The sequence below is a fragment of the Acanthopagrus latus genome, chromosome 1 (genome assembly GCF_904848185.1).
Source record: "Acanthopagrus latus isolate v.2019 chromosome 1, fAcaLat1.1, whole genome shotgun sequence".
NCBI lineage: Eukaryota > Metazoa > Chordata > Actinopteri > Spariformes > Sparidae > Acanthopagrus > Acanthopagrus latus.
In genome coordinates, this window is record NC_051039.1 from 21,972,700 (window position 1) to 21,986,674 (window position 13,975).

Sequence of the window (13,975 nt, forward strand, 5' to 3'; positions counted from 1 at the left end):
CTGGCACGCAAAGAGCAGAGACACAGACGCCTTCACACTTAACACACCTTGGCCTCCAAGTATGTTGGCTTGAAACTGAACTTAAGCATTCAAGACTAAGGGCAGAGTAAAAACACTGAGTCAAATTTAAAGGAGAGTAGCTTCAGGGATTTTTTCTTTGCAGTAATGCTGGTGCCGACACAGGAAGTAGAGGAGCAATGACTACAGGTTCAAGAGCTACAAACAATATCGCACATCCAGAGGAAGTTGGATGGATTTTTGAATGAACAGAAATATCCCCAGTTTGGAGTCGTGATAAGGCAGAGACCAACAGAGAGTAAAGAGAAACATGTCTGTTCACAGCCATGTAACTGACCTCCCCATGCAGACCATGAGGGGATGTAAAAAAAAGAGTTGGCTACAACAAAAGAAGGGATATAACTGAATATGAATACATTAAAACGGTGCATCCAGCCCCTCTCTGTATTTTTATGTCCATGTTGTCATGCATTTTCTTATGTTAAGCTGTTGTTCATATATATGTAATTTACAAACAGACCTCAAGTTGGAAAAATGGCCATAAAAGACACACCTGACAATGACAACCTCTAAAAAAGAAGTTAGAAGATAGAAATTATCCAAGAAATTCAAGCGGACATTTGGTATTCAAATATAAACATTTAACAATAACTTAAAATAATGTCTAGACAAAAGTTCGGTTTAAAGTGGCTCAAGACTGACAACAATCCTCCAATACAGCAGCAAAAGTTGTATCAATTAGGTTGTTCTCCTAAACATTGTTATTACTCCCATGTAGTCTGAGCACACCTACCAGCTGCTTGATATCAACACTTCAACTACTACAAGTGGCGAGAGACTGGTAGAAATGACTGCTCTAACTCATCTGTCTCTTTTGTGCACAGAAAGAATTTGCACGTGCAGCTGGAAATAAAGTTATACTCCATTTCCACTGGTAAAAAATCCCACTTAAACCCGCCAAGATAGTGGCGTGTGTGCAAAGGCAATGTGTATTCTCTGCATTTACACCAGGGTCAAGTGACCCTGCAGTAGACACATGTTTTTATCACTTCGACTCAGCTTTGATTTAATGCAAGGCCTAGGTAAACATGCTAAATTCCGCCACACACGCCCAAGTGATGACGCTTTATCAACATCCAATGGTGCTGCGTAAATAAGGAAGGAATTTGATATGCGGTCTATTATGAAAGTTTTATTTTGGTGCACTTGGTATTACAGTGTCTGAGTCTACTTTTACTGTTTAACAGTTACAAAAGACATTTTCAAGGTTTTACACTTCTTGCTGTATTGTCACACCAGACATTTGAAAGAACGGGAGAATTTTCTGTCTTCTTTCGTCTACTGCAACCAACACGCTTGTATTTTCTGCTCAAGTTCTATGATAATTGTAAAATTCAGGAGAGGTGGCCGTGGAATGCAAAACATTGTCATTCAAATGACTCTTCCACCGCTAGTCTGTAACAAACAGGACTGGAGATTTCACACAAGATCAAGAAACCAGACTTTTGTTGAGAAAAAACGGAAAAAAGAGTTTGTTGCGCTCTAATGCTTTCCTAATATGCCCACACAACAGCAAGTCTCAATCGGTAAAAGAGTGTGTTAACTTCTACAAACAGCAGGAATTTATCAATCTGGTTTCATTATCTGATTGTTTCAAATTCTTCAACTCACCCTGGCAGGACTTGCCAGCCTGGCAGTGGGTCATGTGATTCAGGACGTTCTTCATGGTGCGGCAGTGAGGCAGAGCGCAGGCCCTCACTTCCCCATTGGCCTGTTCCCGTCGCTGGCACTTGTGTGCGTGAAGCAGCAGAACCAGCTGCTGTTGGATCAGCTTGCGCTTCTCTGGGTCTGCTGTGGGGCCTGCTGAAGACACTGCCACACCTCCACCGCCGGCCAGTGGGAGCAACGGTGTCTGCTGCTGAGGCTGCTGCTGCAGCTGCTACATGGTTGACAAAGACAAATGTAGAGGACAGGTTAAAGTTGAAATGGGATAACAATTTAACACCTTAATCACCTCTTATGCCGTCAATACTACAGTTGCAAAAGCAAAATTCCTGTCAGTCACTTGAGGTGAGAAGATGCTCTACATGCATCTATTTTATGCTACCTGTGATTGGCTGTGATATCACCTTTCTCTCTTATGTTTAGAAATTTTTCTCTCAAAGGGGAAACATTTGATTGATTTCATGATTGACAGGGCACATGTCTGTTTTGTAGTAGGCACAATTTTTTTTAAAATTCCAGTTTCTTTTTTCAACTCTTTGTGATAGACTAATCTACGTTATGTTATGGTATGTTATAACTTCAACATATATTAATTGTAGAGTAATGGTTAATACTTAAACACTGGTTACACACAGCATGTCAATTGAGGCTGAGGGGTTGAACACAGACTTGCAGATCTTCAGGACATATTGGCATGTTCAGTGACCATTATAAGATATATGATTACTATTACTTTAGCCATTATGGCCACTGTGTAATAGTAAAGCAATGACTAATAATAATAATAATAATACTAATAATAATAATAACAATAATAATAACAAGAAGGACTATAAACTTGTTGCTGTTCAAAGCTCTATGTCGTGAGTTAAATTTGTATGTGTGAAGATGTTGATGATGCTATTATCAATGGTCACGTCTGAGTAAGTGCTAACCATGCTTGGCACGCTAGTGACAGCGGCCCCTTTGAGCTCATTGGGGAAGGGTGGCAGGCTGTTGGCAAGGGCAGCCTTGTTCTGGAGCTGCTGCTGAGGGTTTAGCTGCTGGCTGGGCCCTGTGGCACCTTGACCATAGGGCTGGGCCCCAAATGGACCCCCATTGCTGCCCAGGCCCATCTGGAAAAACAAACAGATGAAAAAAGTTTATAAGTAATTTAGGAGTATTATTATGACAGTAGCCTACTGTAGCCCATGGTCATGCAGGGCCAGAGTAAGCCTGTTTGGAGAATTCGGCAGTGTAAAATATTACAGACATGTCACAATGTAATACCAATTGTCTGTCATGTACTTGCTTGAACTATCAGCTAAAAAATTTTCCATTAACAGGAAGCGTCAGCACTGCTCCTCAACCTCGAACATGGGGTTTACACAAGTCTAGATTCTATTATGGATTGTTATTTGGGTGGTGGTTATTATTCAAACATTAGTCAAAAACAGCATCAACATGCCAACACAGGGTCCGCCTTCACTCCAATGCCTATTTGTCATGACACGACCCCCTCATAACTGAGCCAAGATGACTGCGCCTGGTTCAATTTAAGCCTGCCATGTCCTGGCACCATGACAGCTCAGCATGACACCAGCTAATATTGGCAGGAAGGACTTCTCCAGCACTTGCCCACAAGAAGGTTTCCAAACCTACCTCCTCTATTCTCAAGCTAGCTGGTAGGTCTCAGCAAGTGAAAAGATACACTGTTAGAAACATATTGGTTGGTAGGTTAGGGAGCCGCCAGATAAATCTATCTTTGCAAAGTGGTTCTTCCATTTGACCAGTAATGACCATTACATGGCAATCGTATTGGATCGTATTGGGCTGTTTTTTATTACCAAATTAAGGTTCATAAATGAACTCCAATTTGTATCAATACTGTACTGTCTGATCAATACCATGACACTGACACCAACCTCATCACCAAGAACAATGTGAGATGAAGTCTGTAAACCATCAGAATTCTTTAAATGATACTGGGGTAGCTTTACCTTTAATACATAGCCCTGTACTTTTCTAAACTTTGTATGTTTCTGTCAATACTGCAAATCAATGAGCAGCGCTTCTAAATGGTAATATAGTCCAAGTGAACTCATTTCACTTGATCATCTGGTTATTTTACTCTACATCTATGGTTGAATTTCAACCCATATCCCCCACCCTCAACAAGAACCATGACTGCATACATCAAGATGTGAGGCACCAGGGGGATAAAATCCTTGTTAATGCCACGCTTTACACACTGAACTACTTGCTGTGGCTCCCTCATCCACAGACTCTGCAATGCCAGGCCAGGCTGTATCCCCTCAGGCTGTTGACACCGCTCCAACAGACCAGATAAAAAAGACCCAGCTGAGACGACCAGACACTGGCAGCCTTTCAACACAGCTGAGCAGGCGGACACACACAGTTGCGCACACACAAATGCACACCCCCTCCGCTTCGCTCCTCTCATTCAGCCCCCCGCTCTCTGACACACTCCACACATCGGCAGGCAGGACAGTTGCCAACTATCATCTCACCACGCCGCTGCCAGGCTGGACTATTCAGCTGAGCTGCCCTCCTCCCTCTTCCTCATTGCACTCGCCCTCTGTCATTCTAACTGATTAAGTGGTTTACAATACCCATCTTTCCCGGCGTGAGTGACAGGGCAAGCAGCCATCCAATAAGCCAGGGAAAGCAAGGGGAGTGTTCATGCGTATACAATAACAAAGGAGCGTGGGCCAGGAAGGAGTGACAGCAGTCTCTAACCAATACAAATGACCAGAAAGAGATTTACACCCGATGATTAAAGCACAGCAGAGGAAGCCACACACAAAGACTGCATGAGTCTAGTGGTTTTTTTCTCTAGAGGTGTTGGTTACATGATAATCACTGAAGACCTAAGCTGAGCTCTTAACACATATACATATGCATGGATACAAACGTCTTGCAAATGCTGACAGTCCTCTGACAGATATTTCTACATCAGCCTTTAATCTTTCTTGTGGTTTAAGCATGTCGACATTCTCTGAGAATGGATCTCAACACAGATGTACAGCATCTCTCCAAGTCTTTTCTCAGTAGCTCACAGCCTCTGCGTGTTGTGGTTACATATTGCTTTAGTGTCTTGGCTCTGACACACAGCCAGTAAAAGAGACGGCTTCCGACTGATTTCCTGTGAAACCACATTGGTGGCAAGCTTTCATAAAAGCAGCCAATGACACTGTCCACACACACACACACACTTCAGACTCCCAAGACTAATCTTAACAATGACTGAGCAGTTGACAGCAGTATCAATATTAGCTCTGTGCCAAAAGTGAGAGTAGAGCTGCCAAGTGTGGAGTGCACATTTCATTTCTGAACAATCAGAGCACGGAAAATGAGCTAAGGGTGAGAAAGACTGCAGACGAACCAACAGAGCAACCACCACAGTGTATACATACAGATCCATACAGCACACATGCAAAAGAAGGAGTTTTATTTAAAAAATGAGCCACTGTATGCATACCATAGAATCTGAGAAATAAACGTGGATGGATTTGTCGGTGTACCATGTCAATAACCAAAATGTCCAGTATAAATTATGCTAGATACATACTCATTTATAGCATATCAAATAACCAGATAATCAAATAATGTGAGACCTAAGATTTGTTGTAGCCAGATTACACATTAATCAAAAGTTTGGTTTTGCCTCTGCTTCTAAGACACTGAACGACTTATTACCGTCTGGTCACATTGGATGCTTGTGTAGTGTATGGCAGCTGCATTGCTGACCTGCTGCTGCTCACTCGCTTGTTTGTGTTCACAAAGGCAGCCAAGTTCCGTTTTCTTGGAGTTTGCCTTTGATAATTATCTATAAATATGATGTCGTGATTTTCCTTTCACAGGGAAAAAAACTTGCCCTTTACCCATTGTTGCTATGGCAACGGCGGAGCATGAAGATGCTGCAGCCAGTAGCCCCTCCAAATTATGCTAAATTTTGCATTTTTCACCAAGATTTTTTTTTACTTTGTGGTTGAAACACACATTGCCTATGGCAGAAATACTGTCATGATCACTGGAAAAGCAAAAGGTTGTTTAGGACTAAGAGCAGAAGACATTCAGACCATCACAGCCCATGGCGTATTTCAAACTAGCAACCTGAGCAGCTTGACCACCAAAGGGAGGAATAGAGTTGGAATAAGAGCAATTCTTACTCGATTTGGTTTAAGGCTGCTCCTGGCTAATGTCTGGTAACAGAAAAAGGAAATGAACAAAATGGGACTCAGACTGGAAAAAAACCTGGGATGAGGTGAGGCGGACTAACATTTAGACATGGTGCTCACACAGAGTTGATGAACAGCGTTTCCAAGATGTCAAACTTTTGTCGCCGTTTTTTTGGTAGATTTAACAGAAGCACTACCTGTTGATGTATATTTCGATATAAATAACTATATACTATAACTATATACAACCCTGTGTTGCATAATGACGGATAACTTACTTTGATGTTTGTACCTTGTGTGTATTCTCTTTATGTCCAAGACATATTCTACAGATACACACATTAAAACTTTGGTGCTGGTATAATGTCCATATGACTGTCTACAGGTTGTTTTCAGGCCTATTTAAAATGAAAAGCACAACGAAATGCCACACAGACATGCCACTCACCATTCCGTGTGGCCAGCCTGTAAGTGTTTAGTCACTTGCAGCATTTTTGTCTCTCTGCACACGTATCTCCAGCAACAGCCCCACAGTGTGGGTTGACAGCAGTCAACTCCGAAATGTCGGTGGTATGCATGTCGGAAGTCTGCTGGCAATGCACTCCATTGACAGCTTTTGAATATGTTTTTGATGTAGGAAAAGCAAGCAATATGTTTTCTGTTTTGTTTTTTTTTTGAGAAGAAACAAAACCATGTTTGTACACAATGAAAATATCATGAGGTAGTTTTTAACTTCTGCTGTGTTGCAGTGGTAAAAATATAAAAAGGCATCTTCGAAGTCATCAGATGATTGTGTTCCACTGTTGTGTTCAAGAGCATGCAGTTATCAAATGTACATCCAGGATTGACACTAGCGTCCACTTGAGTTTCGAGTTGAGACAGGTCAACAACATTTGGACTGGGTGAAACCTTATCCTGGATTTGTCAAACATCAAAGGAAGAGTGGGAGACCGAAAGCACCAACAACACATCATGAAGCTTACTCAATGTGTCTGTCAGGAGTCGGGACCCTTCCAAATGGATGACATACATGTGTCCAATGTTAAAATGATTTCCACTCACATACCATCCCCATTTTATGAACTGCAAGTTAATAATTCTGTGCAATTTACAAATCAGCGTGAGAAAGATGTTACGTGTGCACGTCGATTCATGCAGGAGAGTGTTGATAGAAAGCAGGTGACTCACCTTATTCATATTGCCTGCTTGCTGGGCTGCACTGAGGGTGGTGTGAGCCCCCATCTGCTGCCCTCCCTGGGTGAGTGTCTCTGCTAACGCGCTCCCTGCTCCTCCTGATCCTGGTGCAGCTCCCTGCATTGCCTGCCCTTGATACTGCATGCCTGCCACCCCCGCTCCCCTTCCTCTCCCAGCTTCAGGTCCAAGACCACCATTCATCACCTGCCCAGGTTTGGGCTGCCCTCCCTGGGCCAGAAGCCCAGCATGGCCTTGGCTATTGTTAATCATGGCTTGGTTGAAGCCTGTCGTGTTCAAGCCCATTGTTGCAGTGTTGTTGTTGTTGCTCTGTCCTGCTACTCCAGTTGGTGTTCCTGCTTTTTGGGCCTGGGGGGACGGGTGATTGTTGGGAGAGCCCTGGCCAAGGGGGCTCTTTCCTAGGGGTGTGCCCAGCTGAGGTCCCATACCGCCTGGCTGAGGGCTAGCTGAGTTTAGCCCTGGGCCTGTGATACTGGAGGTGCTACTTGCTCGAAGGAGTTCGGAGAGCTGCTTGTGCTTTGCGGCTGCATCCGGGACACCGCCCCCAAGACCGCCCGGGGTGCCACCTGGCCCACCAGCTCCAGGTGGTGCGCCACCATTTGAAGGCATCCCACTCATTAGGCCCAGATCTCCTCCATTAGGGATTAACTCATCTGGGAGGTCATTCTCTAAATCATCCCAGGAAAGTGACCCCAGGTCTAGAACAAGGGAAGAAAAATAAAATTATAAATGCAATAGTTTCAATTGTGCATTGACACTATTGGGTGTATTTGTTCAACAATGTGTGTCAGTAAGGAAGATTCAATCTCCTCAGCCTTTGTGGCTCATCGAACTAGCCAGTGCAAGACCTATAGGGCCAAGTATTTGCATTTTGCCATATACCACAGGCAACACACATGACAGCAGGTGTAAAAACTCACACAAATACCCTCTTTTTATCATTCACCACTTTTAGAATATTATTGAGCCAACATGCTAACTGATGCTGCAGTACAGCATGGTCCCAGCAGCACAAGACAAGAAACAAGACACAGTGTGATAATAAGAGCATCGCTACTGGCTGACAAACACAGTGTGACAAGAGAGAGAATCCAGCAGCACTCAGGATTCCTGCTGGGCAGTGGAGGAATATTTGTGTCACACCATCCAGAGGTGTGAGCATAATGCAGAGAGCCTAGGGAGCCATGATTTGTTTGAGATGAAAAGAATACGACAGCGGGAAAAGATGGGAGGTGCATGTGTGTGTCTGGGTGAGAGGTGGATTTATTGGTCTAGGACAGCCTTAACTAATCAATTAGTGGGGTAAAAGTCTTGTATGTGCACTTGTTAAGTGTTACTGTTTGGGTCTGTGAGACTATATTTCTTTAATATCCTCTGCACTGCCTCCACCATTGGGTCCATATCACTGTCTAAGTGGTGTTTTCTGGCCCATATCACTGTGTATGTGTGTTGTCATACCTGCTTAAATAAATAAGAAGCCCACATTTATTATTTCGGAGTGCTCCATCAAATAAAAGAGGCAGGGCAGATGTTGAATCTGTCTCCACATTTTGTCTACTTGCACTGCCATTTCATCTGGCAAATGACTGTGGCGTTGAATCAAATATGCACAAGGTCACATTTCTGATGTTTCTTTTCAATGTTTCTGTCTATTTCGTGTACAAAAATGTTTCCCACAGGCCTTACTTGTGTGGTTTTACCTGGTATATTCACAGCTGCCCAAGCACGTTTGGCAACTCATGTTAGCATATTATACTCTTCTTCATACTTTCAAATATATCTTTCTGAGATAATGACACCATCCATGGTCGATTAACTAGTACACAATTTGCCCTTGCTCTTCCCCTCTGTGTACTGTCAATTGCAAATGCCTTGCAGACAGAGAGACAGATGCTTTCTAGTATTACATCCCTCTTGTAATTGACTGTGATGCGATCTGTAGGCTCACTTATTCTGTTGTTTTGTACAAACTTATAGGTACACCTGTTTGTCGCAATGTACATTACTTTCGATAAACTATCTAATTAACAGGCTGCCTCAACACACAGCTCAACTGCCGTAATTGCATCCGAATTGTAAGGGGGGGAAAAAAATCCTCAACCTGAGGTTTGCTTTTTGGGTAATTTCATTTAAAAAAAAAACAAAAAAAAACCAAAAACATACTCCTGAAAAAGAAAGCAGAAAACATTGCTGGGAGAGAGACACAGAAAGGTGAGGCAAGTCAGTCTGTGTGCAGTAAGGTGGACTATTAAAGCAACACTTTGTATGGTAGGCAAAGTCTTACAGCAGTTTTGAAAAAATAAATGTTGAATCTTGATCCCCATTTCGCTGAATTAGAATGCCGTGCCATCTTGTAAGGAACTGTGGTGGCTAATGAAATGTGTACAAGTGCACATTTTTTATTTCATTTCACCATGCATCTCAATAAGAAATGCAAAAATTCTACTGTGATAAATTTCACAGTTGTTGTTGTAGTGTTGTAAAATCCCACTGAGGTCTATGTTCTGGGATCTGTCAAGTCTTCACCCTATTGGATCTAGTACTTGACTTCCTGGATTACATTTCATGAATCTCAAATAACTTAAGCCACACATTCGCAATAATACAGCCCCTTGGGTAGTTTAATACAAAGCCAACATTGGGATGGCTAACAAATAAAACACAGTCTCAGAGTCTGACATGACTTTAGGGGCTAAAATGATCATCTTAATTTTGATCCAGTTTAGTAAGTTTGTCAAAAACAATAGAGGGGTAGAGCTGTTCATCTTTAAGTTTTCATGTCAAGCAGCACAATCTTATTTTGAAATAAATGCAGCAAGTAAAGAGCAGAAGCCACATTATGCAAGTGGCTGTAAGCACCATGGCTTGAAACAATTCTCTGCAGCTCCAGAGCTGAAGGCACTGAGCGCTGAGGAATGTCACTATCCATGAAACATCCAAATCAAATTAGGCTTATCAGTTATTAACATATGATGAACAGGGATTAATGAAACAGGATGGGAGTGGACTGAAGAGAGCAGACACAGTGAGGCAGTCCCCTCCCATCTGCTGTCTGCTCCTGGATGTCTTCATTGAGATTCAGCCAGAATCCAGCCTTTAATGAGGGCACTTGGCCTACGTACTTCCCTGAGTAAACACAGTCTTCGAGATCCGCTGTGTTAGCCTGCTGTCTGTCCCTGGCATCAGGCAAGCAGGTGCTCCATGTGGAGGAAGCTTGTTTAAGGCTGAAGGGACCATCCGTCTTCCCTCCCTCACTCCTCTCAGCCCCTCCCTTTCAAGCCAGCAGCCACATGGATGCTCTCAAAGCAGCAACAGCATTCAATTCAGCCACATGCCCGCAGGCTTGGCCCTGCATTCATTTCTGAATGGACACACACACACACACACACACACACACACACACACACACACACACACACACACGGACACACACACACACACACACACACACACACACACACACACACACAGTGAAACCTCTCCCCCAGGCTCCTTGGCTGGAGACCAAAAATGCAAAGCAATGTTTTGGTTAGGTAGTACCACATGCAGCCAGGAGAGCCCCAACCATGGGAGTAGGGGGAGGGGAGACAGATTTTGAGTATTACTCCTCTCTTTTAGCAGCCCTTTTCTTCCACTTGCATGGCCTCCATTTGTTTCTCATTACTTCATATGCTTTTGAACCAAATTTCCTTAACTGACCTATTGCCACACTTTTCTAAACCGTTTTCTGTTTTAACCCCTGTGGTTCCTGTCTGAGTTGGTGGCTACAAATATCAGCAAAAGCAGCCCCAACAGTATTCCAGACTTAGGCTGCCTGTCATCTTGCCTTAGGGCTGAGCGTCTGGCCTTAGAAGGGACAGGTGCAGCATGGGTGCCTGGCCTTTCACTTGCTGTTAAGAACCACAGCAAGAAAGTCACTGAGTTTTGGGATGAGAGCCTATCCTCTACTTTTTAACTGTTTTAAACGTAACTGTTAATCATGATCACAGACTCAAAGAATAAGTAAATGTAACTTGCATGAAATGACATGAAATTTGAATCAGCTGAGTTTAGAGCTCAGTAGTAACTCGGTGACTATTTTGAATCAGATATTCTAGAAAGGCCTGCTGACACATCAGCCCAATTCACAAGTGAAAATCAGAGGTCAATGCTGCTCATCAAAACACAGATCACACATGCCTGAATGACTCAAATCTATACCAATACATACAAGCGCAATTACATCGTCACGTGATGTACTGTGGCCCAATACAGCGGAAACATTTTTTGAGCGTCATAGCCTCTGTGTAATGATTGTGTCGAGTTCATAATTTGAGCCATGCGGTGCGATATCATTTGAAAAGTCTAGAAGAGCCACACAATTAAATTATTTTATCCCCATTCGGTCGGTCAATCTCTGGTGGGCAAGCTACGCTCTATGGGCCACACAGTGTGGAAGCTATGAGGAAGAGCCTCAGCCGGAAGTCGAGCAATTTTGGCTTCATGCACCGCTGAGCAGCTTTCATAGGAATGAATGGGGCTCCACCTCGACAGCTATGTCCAGTAGTAATAGGTCCATTCTGTAACTACTCACTGCCACTAGCTAATTAGCTCAGTTAGCCATGACTCTAGTGGCCCTAAGCTGACTTAAGTCTTTGCATTCAGGGACCTCAGAGTAATGAATTAGTTTTGGTGACTACGGGCTACAGAACCCTGTTTGGTAGCTACACAGTAAGTCAAGTTAGAAGCCCTGACCAGGACTTTGACTAAGAGAAAAAACAGACACAGCAGGCGGGGACATCTGAAGGGGAAGCGCAAAAGGAGCCAGAGAGGTTGCAAACACAGAAAAGCTGCATCTCAAGCAATGAATTCATTCAGAAAGGATTCATTTAGAACAGACGAGTTGGTGATTAGGAATGAATGGGATCACCAAAGTGAAGAGCACCAGAGAGCACCATTTTCCACATCCAAGCATTCCTTGCATTTGTTTTTTGAGAGTTGGCGATCATTGGAACAAGGGAAAGATTAACCAAGATGGTTTTGCTGAGTGTTATTTTGTTTCTGCAGAGTTTGAATGGAGTGTGCTTTATGATGAATCTACACCACCTTCCAAATTATTATGCAAATTTGCATAATAAACGTATCGATCACAGAATGCAATGTAACCTGGAGGAGAGTTAAGGTGGACCGCTACTGTCTTCCAGCAACAACTCTCCATGCGATATCTCTCATGACTTTTCCAGCTTTTGATTTTAGTATTGTTTCTTATGTGAGGCTCTTTCAGCTTCAAGGTCAATATTGTTTTTCACTAACGACAAAACAACGAATTATCTGTGCATTTAAATGGAACTAAGCTTTAGGAGTAGTCCAGCTTACTGTCTTCCATGTTACGTTGCATTCTGAGATCCACTTCTTGGCTGCCGTGACGACTGTGAGAGGAACAAGCTACTGCTAAGGTAAGTTGCTCAATGAGCAAAGTTTCGTGTTGTGTCGAGTCTTATTAGGGTTTTAAAAATAGTGATTTTGATGCCATCATAAAAGTGCCCAAGCACTTCGTTGAAAATAAGCTTGACCCAACACTGAAAATACGGTAAATCTTTAAAGAGCCTCTTTCATCGAAATTATGTTTTTACAAGAAGGTTTGACTCAAATACATTCACAAAAAAAGCCTTGGTTGCATTTTGGCGAGAGTTTCACTTCAACCAACCCACTCCTGGACCCACTGCAGTTCACGTACAGAGCCAGCAGGTCTGTAGACAATGCAGTAAACATGGCCCTGCACTACACCCTCCAGTATCTGGACTCCCCAGGAACATATGCCAGGATCCTGTTTGTGGACAGCTCTGCTATCCTCCCGGCTCCACTACAGGACAAGCTCTCTCAGCACCACATGCCTGACTCCATGTCTCTGAATCCCAGACCATTGGCACCGGATCCCCCCCAAGGCTGCGTTTTTCTCCCCTGCTCTTCTCCCTGTACATCAACGGTTGCACCTCCAGTCACCAGTCCTTCAAGCTCCTGAAGTTCATGCATGCAAGTTCACGCTCATTGGGCTCATCTCTGGTTGGGAGTCCACCTACAGGTGGGAGATTGACCATCTAGTGAGCTGGTGCAGCCAGAACAAGCTGGAGCTTAACGCTCTAAAGACAGTGGAGCTAGTCATGGACTTCAGGAAAAACCCAGCCCCACCCACCCTCATCATCTTGTGTGGCTCCCCAGTCGACTCTGTGGAGTCCTGCTGCTTCCTGGGCACCATCATCACCCAGGATCTAAAATGAAAGCTGAACATCAGATCCCTCAGGAAAAAAGCTCAACGGACGATGTTCTTCCTGCAACAGCTGAAGAAGTTCAACCTGCGAAAGACAATGATGCTGCACTTCTACACTGCCATCATCAAGTCCATCCTCACATCCTCCATCACAGTCTGGTACGGTGCTGCTGAGAAGGTGATTGGCTGTAACCTTCTATCCCAGGTAGGATTGTGGCCGACCCCTCCCATCCCGGTCACAGACTTTTTGACACTTTCCCCTCTGGCAGGAGGCTGTCATCCATCAGGACCAAAACCTTCCACCACACGAACAGTTTCTTCCCTGCTGCATTCTTTCCTTCTGGTATCCTTAACAAGTCCCGGGACCCTGAGCCCCAGTGACACTGACTCTTGCACTCAAACCAACCACTGTCCTTGATTTTTTTTTTTCCTTTTTTGCACATTCCTGTATAGCTATTCCGTCTTTATTCATCAATCATCTTGCACTCTATGTCTCTGTCTGCTATATTGTATATATTATAGTCACAGTTTGTTTATTGACTTCAGAGTATGCATGTTTTTCATCAAGACAAATTCCTCATTTGTGTAAAAT

At 43.5% G+C, this 13,975-nt stretch overlaps 1 protein-coding gene across 4 annotated transcripts in view; it reads right to left on the minus strand.

Annotated features, from left to right (window-relative positions):
• crebbpa (CREB binding protein a) overlaps nt 1-13,975 on the minus strand; it is a 46,287-nt gene that overhangs the window by 23,048 nt on the left and 9,264 nt on the right. For all 4 annotated transcript variants that reach the window (XM_037076839.1, XM_037076678.1, XM_037076921.1 and 1 more), the window contains exons 2-4: nt 7,113-7,834; nt 2,679-2,858; nt 1,690-1,957 (exon numbers count right to left, since the gene is read on the minus strand). In XM_037076839.1, coding sequence (XP_036932734.1) covers nt 1,690-1,957; nt 2,679-2,858; nt 7,113-7,834 — 1,170 coding nt within the window. The remainder of the gene's footprint in view (nt 1-1,689; nt 1,958-2,678; nt 2,859-7,112; nt 7,835-13,975) is intronic.